The 22,261-nt window shown below is 39.1% G+C and overlaps 1 protein-coding gene across 4 annotated transcripts in view; it reads right to left on the reverse strand.

Annotated features, from left to right (window-relative positions):
* The window catches only part of LOC121879956 (uncharacterized protein CG5098-like), a 58,596-nt gene that overhangs the window by 13,472 nt on the left and 22,863 nt on the right, over positions 1-22,261 (reverse strand). The window contains exons 4-5 of one of the 4 annotated variants that reach the window (XM_042386802.1): positions 16,245-16,490; positions 2,308-2,451 (exon numbers count right to left, since the gene is read on the reverse strand). In XM_042386802.1, the coding sequence (XP_042242736.1) occupies positions 2,308-2,451; positions 16,245-16,490 (390 nt within the window). Of the gene's footprint in view, positions 1-2,307; positions 2,452-15,115; positions 15,600-16,244; positions 16,491-22,261 lie in introns of those variants that run through there. The other 3 variants (XM_042386801.1, XM_042386799.1, XM_042386803.1) reach the window with 3 other exon arrangements.

Here is a 22,261-nt window from a genome sequence, read left to right on the forward strand (position 1 = left end):
TATATATATATATATATATATATATATATATATATATATATATATATATATATATATATATATATATATATATATATATATATATATATATATATATATATATATATATATATATATATATATATATATATATATATATATATATATATATATATATATATATATATATATATATATATATATATATATATATATATATATATATATATATATATATATATATATATATATATATATATATATATATATATATATATATATATATATATATATATATATATATATATATATATATATATATATATATATATATATATATATATATATATATATATATATATATATATATATTTTTTTTTTTTTTATTATACAGGATTGGCCACTCGGGCATGGGTCATGACCCACATGCCAGACCTGGAGGGCAAAATTATTATAACAACGGCAAGCACGGCGACTGACCGACAACAACAGCAACAACAACTTAACAACAACAACGACAACAACAACAACAACAACAACAACAATAACAACAATAATAATAATAACAATAATAATAATAATAATAATAATAATAATAATAATTATTATTCATAGTAAATAAAACTATAAACAAAAATAAAATAATAAAATAATAATAGCAATAATAATAATAATAATAATAATAATAATAATAATAATAATAATAACAAAAAAAAAGATCAAAAGTGAGAAACACCATCTAGACCTATGAATTGTTCTTATATATTTGCTCCTCAGGCTCCAATGTGGGTCGGTGACCTGTGCCCAGGTGGGCTAATCCTGTATAATAAAAAAAAAAAAAAAAAAAAAAATATATATATATATATATATATATATATATATATATATATATATATATATATATATATATATATATATATATATATATATATATATATATATATATATATATAACTTGACCATTATGAAATCCGAAAAATTACGAAATTCGGAACACATCTGCCCCCAAGGACTTCGGATAAGGGATTGTCAACCAGTACACTGGTACGTATTTGCTTATGTGTTTAAATGATGCAAAACTTGAATAATATAAAAATTCAAAATTAATAAGAGTCAATGTGTGTGTGTGTGTGTGTTTTATATAATACAGTATACAACTGTGTCAAAGGAGAAAGAAATATGGACACACAGAGGATGTTGGTGATACTCAAATATATTAAGTGACCAGGGTAGATAAACTGTTTCTGGGACCTTGCTGTGGAAGGGTCCCCATATCATAGCTGAACATATAGCATTAAGAATAAATGAATGAATAAATGACATTTGCTCTTTGTTTTTTGCCACACTGTTACTCCCCCCAAGGCTTGGAAAGATAAATGCAAAATGTTTGTCTAAGAGAGAAGTCTGAGAAACAATGATTAGGGAGAAACAGATATAATCAAAACTAGGGGGTAACCGGGATACTCCAGTGTGCAGATAAAAGAAGAAATATTTAAGAAGCTTATATTTTGAAGGCTGAAGTATTATACACTGTCAAACATGTCACATTCAACAAAGAGTAAGTTTACTTTCTAATTCCTCACATATAACACAACTGGGAATATAATCCATTTGCAGTCATGACAATATGCCACAATAGTTAAATAAATAGAAACAGACATGCAACATAAATCCGATTTGTAAATGCTGACTGACATTAGTCTTACTTTAATAGAAGCACCCAAGAAATGCATTACCATCATCTCAATGAGAATACTGTATAAGTGCCATTAACTTCAACAGTCTTCATGGCTCACAATACTGCCACTTGAGAACTCATGCATGTAGAATATGAAATGAGACATATTCCTATATTTCTAATGATATTTTATGGTCTTTAATAAATAACAGGAAATTAACATACTTCAAGGATCATTAGTAAAGCATTCCACAGTATCTGAATATAACAAAAAAATATCAAATCCCAACTAAAGACACTTATCACGAACTAGTTCAGATGTAATGAACTGTACTGTACTGTAGGGCTTGTAATATCAACACAAAATAATATATCTAAACGGAAGACATTTCCATTAATAATAATAACCACCATAATCAGGCCAGCCAAGCTCCAAGTGAATATGGAACAAAGTCAGTGTGAGAGGGAGACCAGATGACAGTTCAAGAGTTTCCTGAAGCCATGCCACATTGCATAGGAACATAGGGAAAATGGTTATTGAATTTCTTTGTATTTCTCCTGGCTACTGAATACTGTACAGGCAATACTCCCTAACAAGCACTAGTCACAGCAGGCTGGAACACTCTCACTTAAGTCTTGTAGCTACTCACAGTATGCTTAGGGCAGAGAGACCTGAAGGTGTAATGATCCAGGGTCCACTGGAGTTGGGTGGCACAAGGTACGTGCACCATGAGAGAGCACCCTTTTCCTAGACAGGCCACCGTCGCCCCAGCCTCACTGCAGTTGTTACATATCTGTTGACAAAGAAGTAGAAAATAACAAAATTATCATGAAATCTATAATATAGCATAATGACACTCACTTACACAAGAGGTAGTGAACAATTTTAAAAATAAGTTTTCAGCATTTCACAAGACTGTGGTTCTGAGGTTACAGCTACATACCAAAGCAAAGGGCTAATTCCAAACCTATTTGTTTCAGTGCTACTGCCAGCACAAGTGCTTTACATAAAATAAATATAAATGGTTTTCTCTTTTTTGTAGCAGTTTCACCATAAAACTCATTTAAAATTTAATTTGCAAAAGAAATCTCCACAAGCATTCAAGCATGATGTATATCAGGGAAATTTGTGAACACTTAACAATAAAGACTATAGTACTAAATGAGACAGGTATACAGTAGAATCTTTTTATTTCTAACTTATGGGGGGATCAAAATATTAGATACTGTATTTCCAAATAGGAATGGGTTCTATTACTTACTACAGGTAGTCCTCGACTTACGACTGCAGCAACTTACGTCCATCGGTACTTACGACCTGCTCTGACCTTACGACTGTCGGGACATACGACCGCCGCAGTCGTGACCAAAAATATTTTCAAATGATGAGCGCATTTTTTATACCGAAACGTTTCGGTCCGGGCAAGAGCGTGGCTGGCTCGGGTCACCGCGTGGGTACAGCTTCCACTCAGTGTTGCGCTTAGTTGGTGTTTGGCTATCGTATCCTATACTGATCGCGCTGTGAACTTAAGTTATTATCGTATTTAATTGACTTTATAATGACTGGAAAGCGTACAAGTGAGAGTGCTCCAAAGAAAAGGAGACAGTCAATTACTTTTGAGATGAAAATGAAGATAATAACACAGCATGAGAATGGTAAAACAGTAGCAACAATCTCACGCGACCTAGGTTTCTCACACTCGACTATATCCACTATTCTGAAGGACAAGGAATGTATTTGTGAAGTAGTGAAAGGAACAACACCTATAAAGGGAACTATAATATCAAAGAGAAGACAAGGTCCTATTCACGATATGGAAAAATTATTGGTGATATGGACAGAAGACCAGATACAGAAATGTGTACCCTTAAGCCTTCTAACCTTACAGGCTAAAGCAAGAAGCCTGTTCCAAAGCCTGAAGGAGCAGGCAGGAGATGAATGTGATCAAACCTTTACAGGAAGTCATGGATGGTTTGATAGATTTAAAAAATGCTACAGTCTACACAATGTTAAGGTGAGTGGAGAGGCAGCTAGTGCCGATGTTGGTGCTGCCGAAGCTTTTGATGAGGAGTTAGATGAAGTGAATGTGGAAGGGAATTATTTGCCTGAGCAAATATTCTATGTGGATGAGACTGGATTATTGTGGAAGCGCATGCCAGAACGGACATACATCCACAAAGAGGCGAAAACAATGCCGGGATACAAGGCATTCAAGGACCGAATTACACTTCTGTTGGGGGGGAATGTTGCTGGTTTGAAGGTAAAACCTTTCATGATCTATCATTCAGAGAACCCCAGGACTTTAAAACATGTCAGCAAGCACACACTGCCAGTGTTTTATCGCAGTAATAAGAAAGCCTGGATGACCCTGGTACTGTTTGAGGATTGGTTCATAACTTGTTTCATTCCATGAGCCAAGGAGTATTGTCTGCAACAACGGATTCCATTCAAGATTTTTCTGATTTTGGATAATGCTCCTGGACACCCACCACACCTGGACGACATGCACCCTGATGTTTAAGGTAGTGTACATTCCACCTAACACTACCTCTGTCATCCAACCCATGGATCAAGGTGATATTGCTGCCTTTAAAGCGTATTATTTACGTACGACCTTCGCTCAGGCTGTTGCTGCTACTGAAGGTGAGAAAACGCTCAGAGAGTTTTGGAAGGAGTACAACATTTTGTCATATATAAAGAACATTAGTGCAGCATGGGATCAGGTTACAAAACAGTGCATGAATGGAATATGGAAGAAAATCCTGAAAAGATATGTGCACAGTTTTAGAGGATTTAATGAAAATGAAGTTATTTCGGATATTAGTAACAAGATAGTGGTGTTAGGTAAACAGCTTCAGTTAGAAATTGATAATGAAGATGTTGAACAGTTGGTTGAAAGTGTAGCAGAAGAGCTCAGTAACGAGGATCTTATTGAACTAGATGCACAGAAAATTGCAGAGGAAGAAGAGAGACAAAATGTAGAAGAACCACCTGCACCCCCAAAATGATTTCAGAGAAACAAATGGCAGAGGCATTTTCTACAATTAATTAAGGAATGCAAATGTTTGATGGCATGGATCAAAATTATGAGCGTTATGCCAAAGTTGACAGAATGATCCAAGATACACTTGCTTGCTACAGAGAAATTTATAATGAAAACAAAAAGCAAACTGTGCAGTCTAAATTGGACATCTATTTCAAGAAGTCCCCCAGTGCTGTCTCCTCACGCCCCACCAGTGCTGCCTCTTCACTCCCTCAAGATGATCCAATACCTTCAACCAGCAAGTTTCCAGTCCATAAACCTGTCTGAAGAAAGCGACACTGATGACGCACCCAGCCCTTTCTCCTCCTCTGCTTCTTCCAGTTAATGTAGTCTCCATGTATAATTAGAAAATTATGGGGGCCCCATGTGCATTCAGCTGACTACATTAAAGGTAAGTGCTCAGTCACACTGTATCCATTCCTCTTTATTTATTACTTTTACTGTATTGTATTTCATTGTAGATTTTTTATTTTTTTTTGAAAAATAAATAAACAATTTATTTTATTTTATTTATTTTATTTTTTTATCTATGTCGGACTTACTACCTGGATTTGGGTCCCTAACCCCGTCGTAAGTCGGGGAGCACCTGTATTGTATACCGTATTCAAAATATAATTCTAATAATGAAATATTAATATTAATCCTTCATTAATGCTAAAAGTATGTTATTAAAATCCCTGATTATTGAAGAAAGAATAATTTTAATATATTTTGTCCATAAATACAGTAAAGCCTCCGATAACTACAGTTTGACCAACGACTATTCACATTTAAGACCCTGGTTAATTTAGGACCCAATTTAATTTACATCATTATTTTATTCGTATTTACGACGAAAATATAATAATCATAAAATAAAATATTATTTTCATATAAATAATAACTAAATCCCGATATATATATAAAAAAAATACTGTAAAAAAAACAGAAGAGCGCCTTGAGCAAAGAAGCTGCCGGGCAAGGGAAACTGCTGGGCTAATGAGTGGTAATGTGCATCACCAGTACACAAGAGTCAGAGCTTGGCAGTCCTTTTGTTTTCATACAGGAACAGGAGAAAAACTTTCTCAGGTTTCTTACAGCACTTTTGAGTCCCTATTTAACATGAGCAAGAGAGCAAGTGATGGTAATGATAATAATGGTTGCCCCTCAGGTAATGAGGATGGACGGCCCAAGGGCCACCTAGGGGTGAATTTGTTTAAGGTGTAGAAGCTGTCGCCAACACAACAACCACACCCTAAGTTAACGAGTTGCATGACCCAGTGTCAAGGAATAGTCCGAGAAGTCCGGACAACTCGCCAACTGCACTGGCTAACCATTACCCTGGAACATGATCCGCAAATCGATTAACATCCAGGTCCCCAATTACTGCTGGGTAGAAAGAGGCAAATGGCATAAATCTATGGGAAAGGGTCGCGGAAAATGGACGTGATTGCTGCCTGTATCATCATTGGGTATGACTTTGCTTGGGAGATTGGTATCCCCGCATCCCCTGAGCAACACTCTTGTGCATTATGCAGAAGACCCGACAGCCGCACCCTTATCCACTACCTCCTAAGATGTCCCCACACACACAACGCTTCTGTGACGCCTGCTGGACCACCACTCCACGACCCCCTGATGGAGACACGATGATCCTCCCCATGCTGGCCAGATACTATGTAAATAATATTGACAATGTGTTAAAGGAATATCCTTCCTTCCTTCCTTCCTTCCTTAGGCTTTAGTAAGCCCCTTTATAATATTTATACTTGTCACACTTGCCAGATGCTTCTGGTGTTATTGTACAGGGGTACCTTGTGACAGCACTAGGATCCCGCTTCCTCTATCAAGGACTAAACCTTATTTTAGTAAATATCAAGAAGTTTGTACTATTCAATAATTTTAAAAGTCTAATATTAAATTTTTTAGTCATTTTAACAATGATTTAACATAATTGAAGTACAGTCAACCCTCGTTAATTCGGACCCCTTTAATCCGGATTTCAGATAAATCGGACGAAATCTGAACTGTCCGTATCAAATTTCTGGTTCTGGGATTGTCCCAGTTGCAATTGGGGTTGCAATTTCAAATTCTGTATCACTACTAAGGAATAACGAAGTCTCTGGTGCACTGCACTCTAAGATTAAGAGAAAACGGACAACTCAGGCGTCCTGAAGTAAGAGAAAACGGACTCCTATGACGGGGCACTCAAATAAAGAGACATGGCTACATGTTTTGTGGACTACCCACTGTACAGTATTGATTATATAATTTTCATCACTTTGTAATAAACCTAGTCATGCCTATGTGTGTTTCTGATAATTACCATAACATTATATATTTATATATTTAGCGGTTGTACAAACACAAGGCCTCACACATGCCACTCAGACTGACAGACTTGACAAGTTTTACCAAACATAAAGACAGTTGAAGCTTTAAACATCACTCACAATGGATCTTGAATATTCCAAGTGTAATCAGACATACCTAAGTTGCCTCAACAATTGCAACCCCAGTTGCAATATCAAATTCTGTGTCATTACTAAGGAATAACGAAGTCTCTGGTGCACTGCACTCCAAGATTAAGAGAAAACGGAGGACTCGGGCGTCCTGAGATGAGAGAAAACGGACTCCTATGACGGGGCATTCAAATAAACATACACATAGCTGTATAATGCAATATTATGCAATATTAACCCCTAAATCGGTTAATTCGGACAATCGGCTAAAACGGACACCCTTCCCCCCCTATTAGTCCGTTTTAACGAGGGTCGACTGTACAGGGAAACTAGTTTTTAGCACGCCAAACAGCCACCCAACACACCAAACAGGCGTCAGTCTCTGTGTCTTTTCAGTGGAGGTAACATCTTGCTTCAGACTCTCTTCATAAACGATTTTTTCCGTTTTTAGTGAAATTATTGGTCATTTTGAAATTTATTTTACATATTGATGATATATAGGAAAGTGCAGTGTTGATTTAAAGAAAATATTCTTTATTTACAGCAATTAAACTTAAAATATCACATGTCGAAATTGTTTTTGAATCCAGCATGGGTCCCAAGAAATCAAGAAAAGCGATTTCAATCCGGGTTAAACAGGAAATTATTAAGAAACATGAAGAAGGCATTAGAACAAATGTGCTTAGCAAAGAATATGGCATGTCGACATCAAGTGTGTCGACAATTCTTTCACAGAAAGACAAATTCAAGGAAGTGAAAGTGAGAGACAAATCTACCAGAGTGCTTAAAGGTAGATCCCTAATAGCAGAAACAGAGATGTTACTTTTCATTTGGATTAGGGAAAAGCAAATGAAAGGTGATTCAGTTTCGACCGAATTTATTTCTGAAAGAGCCAGGGAGATTTACGAACATTTTAAGACAGATCAACCTGGTTCTTCAGGCACAGACTTTGAAGAGTTTAGGGCCAGCAAAGGCTGGTTCGAAAAATTTAAGAAAAGAAGTGACATTTTCAGTGTTGTTAGGCATGGTGAGGCTGCCAGTGCTGATAAGGAAGGAGCAGCAAAATTTTTAGTGGACTTTAAAGAACTGGTGGATGAAGAAATTTATCTTCCACAGCAAGTGTTTAATGTGGACGAAACTGGGCTGTTCTGGAAGAAAATGCCCAAAAGAACATTCATCACCAGACATGAAGCCTCTTTACCTGGGCATAAACCCATGAAAGACCGTCTCACTCTATTGCTTGGTGCCAATGCTTCAGGGGATTTCCGACTGAAGCCTATGCTTGTCTACCACTCTAAGAACCCCAGGGTGTTCAAGCAACAAAAAGTGGTAAGAGGACGGCTTGGAGTTTATTGGAAGTCCAACTGTAAGGCATGGGAACAAGACAGCTCTTTAATGAATGGGCTGTTGAAGTGTTTTGCCCTTCTGTGAAGAGCTACCTTACCACCAATAAACTCCCTTTAAAGGCTCTTCTCCTTATGGATAGCGCCCCTGGTCATGACCCTCAACTTGCCAGAACTTTGGAGTCTCAATTTGACTTTGTCAAAGTGGTGTTTTTGCCTCCCAACACTACATCAATCATACAGCCAATGGACCAGAATGTCATCAGCAACTTTAAGAAGCTGTACATGAAGAAAATGTTCAGGAGGTGTCATCAGGCAACTTCCACTGATCCTGAACTAACACTGGCACAGTTCTGGAAGACACAATTTAACATCATGGAGGCTGTAAAATTGATTGTCCTCATGGCAAGAAGTCTCCACTAGATCTCTCAATTCTGCATGAAAAGCACTGTGACCATCAGCAGTCCATGATTTTGAGGGATTTGAGGAAGAAGCAGAGTTGGACCAGGAGATTGTGTCCATTGGTCAGTCATTGGGCCTTGAAGTGGAGGAGGATGATGTAGAAGAGCTTGTGATGTCCCATGAGCAGGAACTTACTCCTGAAGACTTGCAGCAACTGGATGAGATGTTAGAGGCTGACAGTGGTGAGGAGGAAAGGGAAAGTGATGACCATATGTCTACTTCAGATTTGAAAGATGTTGTTCACCACTGTGGAAAAATTAGAACTTGCTTTGTATAATGTTGAGGACACAGTGGTCTCCTTCAAACATCAGTTAATGATGAGGAGGAGAGATGCCCCACAAACAAAAATTGACAGTTTCTTCACTAAAAGGCAGCAGGAATAAGATGCTAGCCCTCAGCCTTCCACTTCAAAAAGGTGAGAGGATGTTCCTGCTCGAGAATCTGTCAGTCCAGAGGTTCCTGACATTTTCATGGAAGGTGACTCACCTTCCAAGAAGCAGTAAAATGCTTCTCCTCCACCTCCCACTTCCTTCTCTTCTCCCTTCTCCTCCTCCACCTCCCACTTCAAATTCAAATCAGAATCATCATCCAGGAGCCTTCTACATACACACCTCAAAGTAAGTGTACTTTACTACCTTTTTTGTTGACTTTAGGCAATTTTCGGTGAGCTGGAACCAATTACCCACAAACCCATTGAAACAATGGTTTTGGTTAACGAGCAACCTTCTGGAACGAATTGTGCTCGTTAACCGAGGGACCACTGTACAGCGAACCCTCAAAGATCTGGACCCGGTAAATCTGGATTTCGGAAGATTCTGAATTTTTTTTTTTTTTTTTTTAATTGGTGGAGAAAGGATGGAAGGCATGCTGGGGCTCAAGGCACAGCCAGATATGAAGGATAAAACAATCACGACAGATAGTAGTGGGGGAAAAGGTTGGAAAAGAAGTTCAATGAGTTACAGAGGGGAACGACACCCCTTGTTTTACCGAGTTTGTTGGCTAACTAAGCTAACCTAGGATTTAGGATGAGGTTGCACAATGGTTACTTTGGTTCGCAATGACTAGTTTGATTTTACAATTACATGTTTATTAAAATCTTATTACTGTATTATGCTATAGACTCAATAGATTATGACTTGTTAAATGTGATCTTTTTCATCTAAGTTTTAATCTAAGCTGGATCATTGTGACGGACATTGATGGGTCACAGGTTGGGTTGTTGCAATGTGGGCAGACTCCGGGGCCACCAGGTGTGGGGTCACCCTCCGTTGCTGTCTCCCCCGCGTAGGTGGTCTGGGCGGTGAGGATCGTCCTGGAGCTTGTACCATACCTTTTTCCCTATGCGATGGAACCTGACGTTGAGGGGCCTCTGTTTTATTTCTCAGGTGGATGGTTTCCACTGTCTCCTGGTAGGGTGGCACTTGGCCACTGGCTGACCTCAAACACTTGTTTTAGAAGCTCTGTAGTTGTTGTAGTCCGGTCTTCCCGAATGTGACGAGTAGTATGTGTGGGTACTCCAACACAGGCCTCACCAGTGCCTTGTACAGGTGGACTTGTATCTTCTCAGGCATCAGTTTAAAATGTTTTAATTTGGCTGCAGCGACTTTGGCTTTCTTTCGTCTGTCCTTCACGTGGGAAATGATGACCGTCCGAGAGATGATGAGGCCGAGCAACCTGCCTCTTTTAGAGTACTCAATCTCTTCGCCGTCGACCTTCAATGGTGCCGTCTTGAATTTGGCTATGGGTATGACCTCGAATTTCATTTTGTTTGTTTTATATAATTTTTTTTTCATACTCCAAGATATCTAAGAAGCATTTCCAAAACAGAGCAAGGAACATTTTAGGCTCGTGGACACTGGTTGCCGGTTGGTCGCGCTGGACACAGGTGCCCGAGGAGGTGGGAAACATAAACAGTTGTCAATTGTTGTTTGTGGGAATATTTTATACACTCTAGATTATAAGATATGTATTTCTCCCATACGCATTTCGATCGTACGCCTGGTAACAGGTGTGAGTAAGGGGAGTGAGTCGAGTGACCGCTAATTGAGCATCGTCTACTCTTGTAACTCTCCTCAACCCTGCCATATTTCACTTGATTTACTGTTATTATTAGTGTTTACTGATATATTAGTACTTAATAGTGATTAATCATGACTTTGTAGCCGGGTTAGACTCATCACTGTAACCACCAGGCTACTGGGCCAATCTGTGAGGTGTTATGGTTGTTTTTCATCTTGTATTTTCGGGTAGATATATGTAACTTTCTTCATTTATTTTTACTCATTTACATGCACACACCATCCTAAATACATATTGTGAAAAATAGTAAAAGATACAATTGTCCTAAGGGCCAACCTTTACTCAAATGGACTAAGTTAATTCCTAAAAATTGTACGTCTAGAGCAAATTTTTTTTTTTTTTTTTTTTTTTTTACGGGGATTAGCCCTCCCGGGCACAGGTCACTGACCCACATCGGGGCCTGGGGGGCAAAAATATAATTATAATAATACAGGTTGTACCTCTCTAGTCCGGCAACCTCAGGACCTGACCGGTGCCGGACCATGGAAATTCACCCTTTTCCTGGATAGATAGTGACTTGTGCTTATGGTTGGAAGCACTAGCACCACTTTCTCTGCATCACGGTCTCTTTGAAGACATATTGAAGGGTTAAATGTCGTATAGTAGCTTCCCAAATTTCGCGAGTTTTTAATTCTTAACGTATTTTATTGGAACACAAAAAAAATAAATAAATAAAAATTTTGAAGGCGGAAACTTGAATTTCGACGGGTTTGAACGGCCCGCCAACGTGGGAAACAAATGCCAGTGAGAACATACAGTTCAAAGGAAGAGAAATGTGCACCTAGGTTCGAGGCGGCCAATGATTGCCTGACTCTTCTGCTTGGGGGTAATGCTGAAGGAGATCTGAAACTGAAGCCATTGCTTGTTTATCATGCTGAGACACTCATCTTCCTGTTGTTTGGGGCTCAAACAAAAAGGGCTGGGTCACTAGAGCAGTGTTTGAAGAGTGATTTACTGGATATTTCTGCCCAGCTGTCAAGGAATATTGTACAAAAAATAACCTTGAACACAATGCATTGCTGATTTTAGATAATGCTCCAAGCCAACCACCACACCTGGATGACTTGTCATTTTTCTGCCTCCAAACATAACTTTCATGATTCAACCAATGGATTAGGGGGTTATATCGATCTTCAAGGCCTATTAAATGAGTTCACAAAAGGTGAAAACAGGCCCAGTGTAAGGGAATTTTGGTGTGACTATTACACCATAAAAGCTATCAACAATCTGTCTGAAGCATGGCAGGAAGTGGAAACAACAATGAATTGTGTTTGGAGTAAAATCTGGCAAGAATGTTTTGGTGACTTCAATGGATTTGACCAGCCAGTAAACAAAGTTCATGAAAAGATTGCTGGATTGGTACAGCAAGCTGGATTAAATGAGGTAGAAGTAGAAGATGTAGTGGAGTTACTTGAATCATATGGTGAAGAATTATCAAATAATGATCTTGTGCAAATGGAACAACAACGAGCAGCTGAGCAAGAGAATGATGAAAGTGATGAGGCATTATCAGCATGATCCTTATCAACAAATAATTTGTCTGAAGCTTTTAAGTAAGTATTTGGAAAAAGCTATGACAATTCTCACTGAAAAGGACACTCAAAGAGAAAGAAGTTCACAAGCCAATAGAATAATAACACGTGGATACAACTGTTACAGGGAATTGTACAAACAGAAAAAAAGAATGTACGTCAGCTAACATTGGACATGTTTTTAAATGCCCATCTGAACAAAAGAAAAACAACAAGATCCAGTACCAGCAACACCACCCCATCCTGAGGCAATACCGAGCACCTCGGCCATTTCTCACGACACATTTGAGGGATTTGAAATGGACATTGATTTACTCAAGCACACCTCCAGGGATGATGATGATCACCCAGATTATCTTCTGATGATGAGGTGGAAGTGGGGCCCCAGTAGCCTTCCCGTCCACTACTGCATCAAGTAAATATTATCTTATTTGTGTTTATTAATCTTATTTGTATGCATAGTACACATTTATTTACATTAAGAATACCCCGTATAGTACAGTTATCCCTTGGTTATCACGCCTAATTGGGACCGCGTTTAGTGCATGATAACGAAAGTACAGAACCCATGGGATTTATTCTAATTGGTTCCAGGCACCCAAGACCCAACCCCAATTTTCCCATTTTACGACTATTGAGACCCACTAAATATACAGGTATATACAGTATAGTGTTATGGTAAGTATCAGAAACACACATAGGAATGGCTAGGTTTATTACAAAGTGATGAAAAGGGTACGCTTAATACTGTAGTCCACAAAACATGTAGCTATGCTTTCTTTATTTGAGTCCACCGTCTGAGGAGTCCATTTTCTCAACGCTTCAGGACACCTGAGTCATACGTTTTCTCTCAATCTTAGAGTGCACCCGAGACTTCGTTATTCCTTAGTAATGACCCAAAATTTGAAATTGAAAATGGGGTTGCAATTGTTGAGGCAACTTAGATATATCTGATTACAGCAAATGTTTTATTGTCAATTTGTAGGTGAAAAATTTTATCCTCAATAGATGTAGGTGAAGCAAATGGGTAAAAACACCTGGAGGCAACTGCATGAAAAAGAAATTTTGGCTTGAAAAATGCGCTATAACAGCAGGTGTGCAGATTTTGATGGAGACGTGATAACAAAAAATGCAATAACCAAGTGCACTATAACCAAGGAATGACTGTAGTGTTGTTTTTGGTCTTTATTCAGTGACTGAATTTGAAATTTTTTACCATAAACGTACCTGAAGCACATAACCCCTATTTATAGCGTTGTGTCTATGGTAAAATTGGTTTCACTTAAAGTCGTGGTTTTCGGGAACCTAACAAAGACGTTAATTAGGAATTGGTGTATAGTACCTGTATTTTGTTTCTCTTTTCCATTAATTTCACTGTTTAGGGGGAAAGGGGGCAAAAAGCCACACAAAAGAGGTGCATCTCATTTTAGCCGCTTTATTTTAATGGTAATTAATGATTCACAATACGACGATTCACCTTACACGACAATATTGGGGGACACGTTACCACCATAACTCGAGGCTTTACCGTACCTGGAAAAATTCAGGGATGCGAGACTTTTCTGGGTTGAGAAAGTCGTCTCTTTACCTAGAAATCGCTCATTCCCAGAAGAGCTCTGCACCAATTATTTCAGCTAACAGGGATATCACTTTATTAACTTCTTACTATAAACATGTGATTACAGCTTCATTTATCATATCAAATCATTATGCAAAATTTTTCTACCGCGTTATAACACACTCGCAATTTTATGAGACGGTCAATCGTCACAAAGACTATGGACCATCCTACAAGAACTTAAGTTTTTTTTTAAATATAGCGAAGATGATGATGACAATGACCAAGATAAAGTGATTTTAAGGTTACACCCAGGATGTGCAGATTAGCAGTGCCTGGCAACCCAGACATGCTCAGATTTGGGGGCTAAACAGGTGATTTTTCATGTCAACTCACACAACACTTGCCTGGTGGACAGGATAATATTTTGAGAGGAAAATACCTAGACAGGAATTTGTCAGCTGTTGTGTGACCCCACATATTTAAACTGAGGTCTGTCAACCAGTACGGTGATAAGAGGGGGGAGAGCTGTGTGTGTACTTGACCTGACACCGCAATGTGACATCACAATTTAGCTGACCCTCGACTTTCTTTTCCCAAAATGACCTGACATGATAGGTGTGTGCTACAGCCTCAGTGACGTGATACCTCCTATTTCTATTGGTCTATTCTCACAATGACTTCAACCTGAAAATCTATATAAAAGCTCCCACTGATTGGTGTGTAAGGCTCCAAGCAGAGTTGTGATACAAATTTAAGTGAAAACCTTGACATGAATAAAAAGTAAGGAAAATTGACCGGGTTCTTCAACTGCCACTGGATGGAGAAGGGTGAGGGTAAAAGACATTTAGATGGACACAGTGATGTATGAGTTGATACACAGTATATTTGACATTTTAAAATGTTTATTAAAAAAAAAATGGGCAAGCAAATTTCTTCCAAAATTTGTCAGGGCAAGTAAATTTCAAGTCACTTGTCTGGGACAAATATACAGTGCATACAGGGTGTTTCAGAAATATGTTTCATAATAATGGGGGTGCATCCCTTTGACATACATAAGGATAAATGATTTCCTGACCATTGTGTTAAAAGCTCCACAGTTTTGGAGTTATAACATGACAGTTGGGGTTACAATGTGATAAAATCTACAGAGTATAAATGAAATATTCAGTGTTGCAAGTACAATTTATTTACAAGCATATGCAATCTGATAAGGATATTACAGTAAATGTTCAAAGTTCCAGCCCTCTTCCTGAATGCAGGCTTCAGCCTGTCACAAAATGACTGTTGTAAATGTTGGAAGACTCCAGGGGTGTTGTGAATGATTGTGGCACTGTCTTGCACTCGGCGCCACAATTCCTCACGAGTCGGGGCCTCTGTAGCATACACTTTGCCTTTTACGTGACCCCACAAGTACAAGTCAAGGGCATTTAAGTCAGGTGATCGAGGTGGCCATGAAACAGGGCTGCCACGCCCTATCTACCTGCCGGGATACCCAACATTTAGGAATTCGTTGTTACTTGAGCAAAATGAGCTGGGGCACCATCATGCCTGTACCACAGTTGTTTTGTTGATGTATCCTGTTGGGCTCATCCTCAATCATCACTGACAAAGTGTCCTCAAGAAAACGTGTGTATGTTTCACCTGTCAGTTACTGGGGTAGCAGATACAGGCCAATAAGGCGATCACCAATAATTACAGCCCAAACATTGATTGCAAATCGTACCTGATGAGATGTACGTGTTACTGTGGATTGTCAACAGACCCACTCAGCTGTCACTACTTACTTTAAACAGGACTTAGATATGTTATGTTTTAAATCATCCATAAATGTGTTGCAGTTCTCCCCTAGGCAATTTTATGTGATAATTCCGAAACTATCGGGTATTGACACTTATCATCATTGAGTCATTTATCCTCATGTATGTCTCAGGAATACATCCCCAAATTATGAAACATATACCATCTGAAACACCCTGTATATATGTTCTACATAATATGCACAGCCTGATCATGCCCAAAAACAGCCTTGTTGATGCGAGAACCATACAAGTAAATTGCTCTTAAACACAAATTAAAGGCTTGGCAAGACTACATGACCAACACCAGGTAAACTTCTCCTACTTACACTGTCCTGAGCATGGATAACTGCCTCTTCCAATCCACACAGCTTGCTATTACTAACATGAACTCCTGGGGCCCAAAGTAAACAAGCTTCGTGCACCCAGCATTCCGTCCCTGGAGGTCTTGTCACGGCCGGAGTAGTAGAGGTGGTTGGAGTACTTTCACTTGTAATTTCTTTCACACTACTGTTACTAGAATTTGGATGATCAGGTGTTTGCTGGGGTCCACCCTCCTTAGCTGCAGGACGACCCTACAATAAACAAACACTAAATTATTAACATAGTTCCATGAATTAAATAGTAGACTTCTTTTTTCAGCTCTATATATTGTACAGTATGACCATTAAAATTAAGATTTTGAAAATAAATACTGTACAATTAAAAGGATTCAAATCAATGCTGTACAGTAATGTAATATAATTCATTCCCTGCAGCCCACCACAATGATTTTTTACATAGTAATTTATTTCTTGTGTGTTTCACCAATGACATTACAGTACATATGGGTGATACACACAGTACTGTAGTTTATAATTTACTAAAATTTCCAATATTCATTTGTTCCTAGAAAAATGGCATGCCTTTAAATACACAAGCTTATATAGTGTAGTGTAGTGTACGCTGTATTACCACACCATAAAACAGGAGTACGTATTCATTAGTATGGAAGGACAGTATAAAATAAATAATCTTGGATGCTCCTGCCCACCCACCATCATGAACACCACCAGGACTTCGTAGGTGCTTCCAAGTGATGTGGCGGACTCCCCACTCTCAAGTCGGGGAATGTTTATAAATTGGATTCCAAAATACAGTACAGAATATGGCATCTTGCTTTCTCGTTAGGAGCAACTTGCTTAAGCGGCAGTGACATTATGCTAGTACAATACAGTATAGCAAACAGGATGTCTAGTTAATGATGCAAATACTTTAAGTGGACTGACCATGCATCAACCATATGCATTGTGCTCCCTTAATTCTTGGTTTGGTGTGTTTTCAATTCTGTGCCAATTAAACCACAGATTTTGGCAATTCAATCCATGTAATTGTAACTCATCCTTGCAATTTGAGAGTTGACAAATAAAGCAATCACTCGTGAAATTGTTCCCAGAAGTTATCAGACCTTTCGGAAATTTCAAAGTGGAAGGTCTAACAGGGGAACAGGAGCAGCTGCTAGGTTCAGTCATCAACCTAGAGGAAACTTTAGAGGAGGAAACATTTTGAGACGTAGTAGGAGTGGCCGTTTGTTCAGAGGTGGAAGATCTTATTCCACCACATCAGCGACCACTCCCTCCCATTGAAGCCAGACAGTTGGGTGGATCTGGAGGATGCCTATTATCATGTGCCTATTGCTCCCAGATACAGAAAGTTTCTAGTGTTCAGTGGGGGATGTAAGTTATCAATTCACAGTAATGCCATTCGGTCTGTGACAATTGCGCCAAAAGCGTTTACAAAACTGGCAAACATCCCCAAGGAGATCCTTGCGACGGAGGGCATGAGAACTTTTGCTTGTCTAGACTATTGGCTGATTGTGGGAAACTCTTTAGAAGACTGTCAAAGGGCGACCCAATGCGAAATCGCGTTAAGTGAAACCGCATTAAGCGAAAAAATTTTTTTTTTTCTTCTAATTTCGTTGTAAGTACGAAGAAAATAATGGCGTAAATTGAATTGGGTCCTAAATTAACCAGGGTGTTAAATATGAATCATCGTTAGTAGAACCATCGTTATCGGAGGCTTTACTGTACTCCTATATAAGCATCTATGTGCCCATATTTTTTATTATACAATCTAAAGTAAATGAAATGTAGACAGTAAACCTTAATAAAGTCATTAGCCATTTAGGGGGCAGCGGTCTTCCTATGCTAGTAAAATCGTCTGGCACTAATCAGAATATAATCGTCTGGCACCAACCAGAATATAATCATCTGGCGTTAACCACAATAAAATTGTCTGGCATTTGCCAGAATTAACTAACAAAAGCCCGCAGGAAGGGTGGGGATATTTTACTAATTTCCTTCAGCACAACATCCACCACTTTGACCTCATTCTCCAGCTCCCACTGTACACACCTTCAGCATGAATCCTCAAGAGGAAAGGTTTTGAACAAAGGGAAGAATTGTTGGCAAAAGACAATACTGTACGGTCTTTCAATTGCTGGCATAGCTAGAGAACTTGGAGTTTCCAAGACCATGGTCAGACTTTGGTGATGGATGGGAAGAGTTGGGGAATTTTCGAGACCAACCAAGGTGTGACGGGAACTGGAAGAATACAGACGACTTTTGGAAGTAGACAGCAACCAATTATACATGCAAACTGCCTCGAGAGATTGATTGTAACTGGACATTTCACCTGGAACTATTTGAAACAAGCTTCAAGAGGTAGGGGTTCACCACAGGACTCCGGCAAAAACAGGAAAATGAGAAGATAATCATCGACGGGCAATTCTTGAATTTGTACAACATGAGAATGAGGGTCTTGATTACTGGGCCGGGTTAAAGGAGGAAAAAAAAAATATTTACGTCTACCACCCACGGTAGGTGATCAAATAACACACAATGTGCACGCCAAAACACCTAGGAGGTAACACACAATGAGCATGTCATGTATGGATGCAATTGTGCAGCATGGGTGAAGTGACTGGAATCACAGAGCAATTTACCATCGACCAGTACAGTCTCTGGAGATATTGGAAGAAGTGATGGTCCCCTTTGTACACATGTATGCTCTCCCATATCCTGAGTGGACAATAATCATCCAAGTATGAATAATTTACTGTATATTTTGGCAGATAAGACGAGACTCAAATCATAAAAAAACCCACCCCAAAATCAGGGGCCGTCTTATAGGCCAGATACAAAAATCAAAATACAAAAAGTGATCTCAAAATTCCATACAAATTACCTTAATGATGTGAGTCAGCGAAGGTAGCCGTGGTCGTCAATCTTGAAACAGCCGTTGTAGTGTTTACAATTTGTATTTCTCACTAAAATCCATATACCGATATGGTGTTAAACCAATGAAAGCATTGTAAAATATAAAAAAATCACATACATTAAAAATTCACCAGCTTCATCGTCTGAAGCACAGAGCTCATCAAACACATCCTGAGTCTCGTTGTCGTCGTAGGGTCCCAATGAGAATCCGGTTGACTGCATCACCACGACACGTAGGTATGTACATAGTCATACACATGGTATTTACCTTATTATATGCCTCTCTCATAACATAATTCAAATTATTTACTGGTAATACATTAAACATTCAGAGTATTTAATACATTAAATACATCACCATATTGGTGGTCATTGACATAACTTTACCACAGGTTGTTTGATAGCTTGAGGAGTTATCTTATACCACAGATATGAGCTAAAACCCTGAAATTTAGAATGAAATTTGGGCTTCGACTTATCCGAAGGTCGTCTAATCCGCCATATTATACAGTATTTATTTGTCTGTTACGTATTTCAGAAGTTTACCATACATTGTTCTCAAACAATGTCTTCCTGTTTTATCTACAGTATAATACTCTACTTAGTTTTGTATTAATTACAGTAGAATCCCAGTTAAATGGCACCTATGAGTATTGAGAGGTGCCGGATAAACAGTATTTCCAGTTAGTTGAATCTAACTCTTAGGATCTCCCAATAAATCCTACAACGCACAGTGCTACAGGCTGACCTCACAAATTTGTCTCAGAAAAACGTACATCTTTAACAAATATTCCACTCTATATAAACGATGTTTTACGGGGAATAGCCCACCCGGGCACAGGTCATCGACCCACAAAGGGGCCTAGGAGGCAAAAAATTGGAATAAGAAATTAAAAATTGAAAAGAAAAATATTATACAGTACTGTATTAATCTTCACCACGAAGATGCTAGAAAACCAGCTTTTTAAAGTGAGACAGATTGTATGAGTATTGAAATACAGAAGAAGGCAGAGCATTCCACAGTTTGGCTGTGTGAGGAAAGAAGGATGTACTATAATGGGTTATTATAGTGTGACCCACATCCACACAGAAACGGTGGGCACCGCGAGCAAGACGAGTGTTACAAGCCCAAGGCCTTGCCGGCAGTACACAGGAAGCCAAATCCACCGAACATTGCCCGTTTAAGTACCTGTAAAAGAGAGAGAGTGAAGCAACATTGTGGCAAAGAGAAAGGGAAGAGAGATTATCAACTAAAGGAGGAGAGTCAAAAAGACGAAATGCCCTGGACAGAAGAAGAGCCACCCCAGATATGAGAGCAGTACAGTACAGTACTCCAAGTTAGGACAAATGAATCCTTTATAAACTTGAACCAACTGCTCAGGAGTGAAGTAGCTACGGCATCTGTACAGCATTACCATCTTTCGGAAGGCAGCTTTGGCAATGGTGTGTATGTGTGGCTTCCATGACATATTAGAGGAAATGGTGAGGCGTAACATATCTATTATAGAATTTGTCAGAATGATTGCATCCTGAAATGTGATTGGTGGGAGATCGATTGGTGGGAGATCATCTAATTAGGAAAGTGTAATTGGCAAATACTGTTTTATTGCTATTGAATTTAACCAAGTTTCTACCCTCTCATTCGGAGATGCTGCACAGATCTATATTGATAGATGAAATGATATCAGCTCTAGAAACAGATCTAGTTTGAGAATTAGAGAGAAGGGAAACGTGTGAAGAAGAGTGAAGAGTAGAATCATCAGCATAAGAATGGATAGAATTAGTAGTAGTGTGAAGTAAGTCATTGATAAAAAGAAGGAAGAGAGTAGGTGAAAGAACAAAAGCCCTGTGGGACACCACTATTGGTAGAGAAAGAGCGAGAGATCGATCCCTCGACACCAACTGCCATGGATCGGTTCTCAAGGAAGATAGAGATTAGAAAACAAAGTGGGGGAGAGAAACCATAAGAGGGAAGTTTAGAAAGCAAAGATTTGTGCCATACACTATCAAATGCTTTGGAGATGTCGAGGGCCACGACGAAAGTTTCCCCATAATCCGTAAGAGAGGATGACCAAAGACGGGTGCAGTAGGACAGCAGATCACCAGTAGATCTCGTCTGGCAAAAGCCATACTGGTGATCCGACAAAAGAAAAAGGTGCTCTAGGTGACGGAGAAAATGAGAGTTTAAGATAGTTTAAAAAATCTTAGAGAGGGATGAAGTTAAGGCAATAGGGGATAGGTAGAGGGATGGGGATAGCACCCTTCTTTGGGATGGGCTGAACCGAGTCATGCTTCCAAGAAGAAGGAAAAGTTTGGGTTTTTAGGCAAAGGCGAAAGAGGTGACCAAACACGGGCTAGAATTTCAGCACACTCCCTCGGAACACAAGGGGGTATTCTGTCCAGTCCATGCGCCTTACTCACATCCAACCTGGATAACACACCAGTAACCCTACGAGTGGAGATTATAGGAAAGTGCATAGGTTCAGTAGGAAGAGCAGGAGTAGGAGGGATAGAGTTGGAATCATCTAAGGTGGAGTTAGAGGAGAATAAGGTGCCAAAGAGATTGGCTTTAATCAATGGAAGAGTTGGCTATAGTCATAAGGTCGGAAGAGAGGAGGAAAAGAGGGAGTGCAGAAGTTATTACAGGTGTTTTTGGTTAAGAACCAGAAGGGTTTACCACCAGGCAGTCACACAACAAGACCCTCACTGTGTGTGTGTGTCGAATGGGATATTCTCGACACTGTCATGACAAAAACCTGCAGAGAGATCCTAGGTCAGATCGAAAGAATACACCAGGACTGGTTTGATAAAAATGACCCAGCAATAAATGTACTCATCGATGATAAACGTGCTGCTTTAGATACAGGAAAAGTGCTGAGAACAGCGTCGTAACCTGTTCATGGCTTTCATCGACCTAACCAAGGCCTTTGATTCGGTCAACAGGGAAGCCCTCTGGTGGACCCTCCGCCGCTTTGGCTGCTCACCAAAATTCATCGCCATTGTGAGGCACTCCACGATGGCATGAACAGCAGTGTCTTACACAATGGCACCCAGTCCGAGTTCTTCCCCATCCAAACGGGGGATAAACA

The sequence above is a fragment of the Homarus americanus genome, unplaced genomic scaffold (assembly GCF_018991925.1).
Source record: "Homarus americanus isolate GMGI-L3 unplaced genomic scaffold, GMGI_Hamer_2.0 scaffold29478, whole genome shotgun sequence".
NCBI classification, from domain to species: domain Eukaryota; kingdom Metazoa; phylum Arthropoda; class Malacostraca; order Decapoda; family Nephropidae; genus Homarus; species Homarus americanus.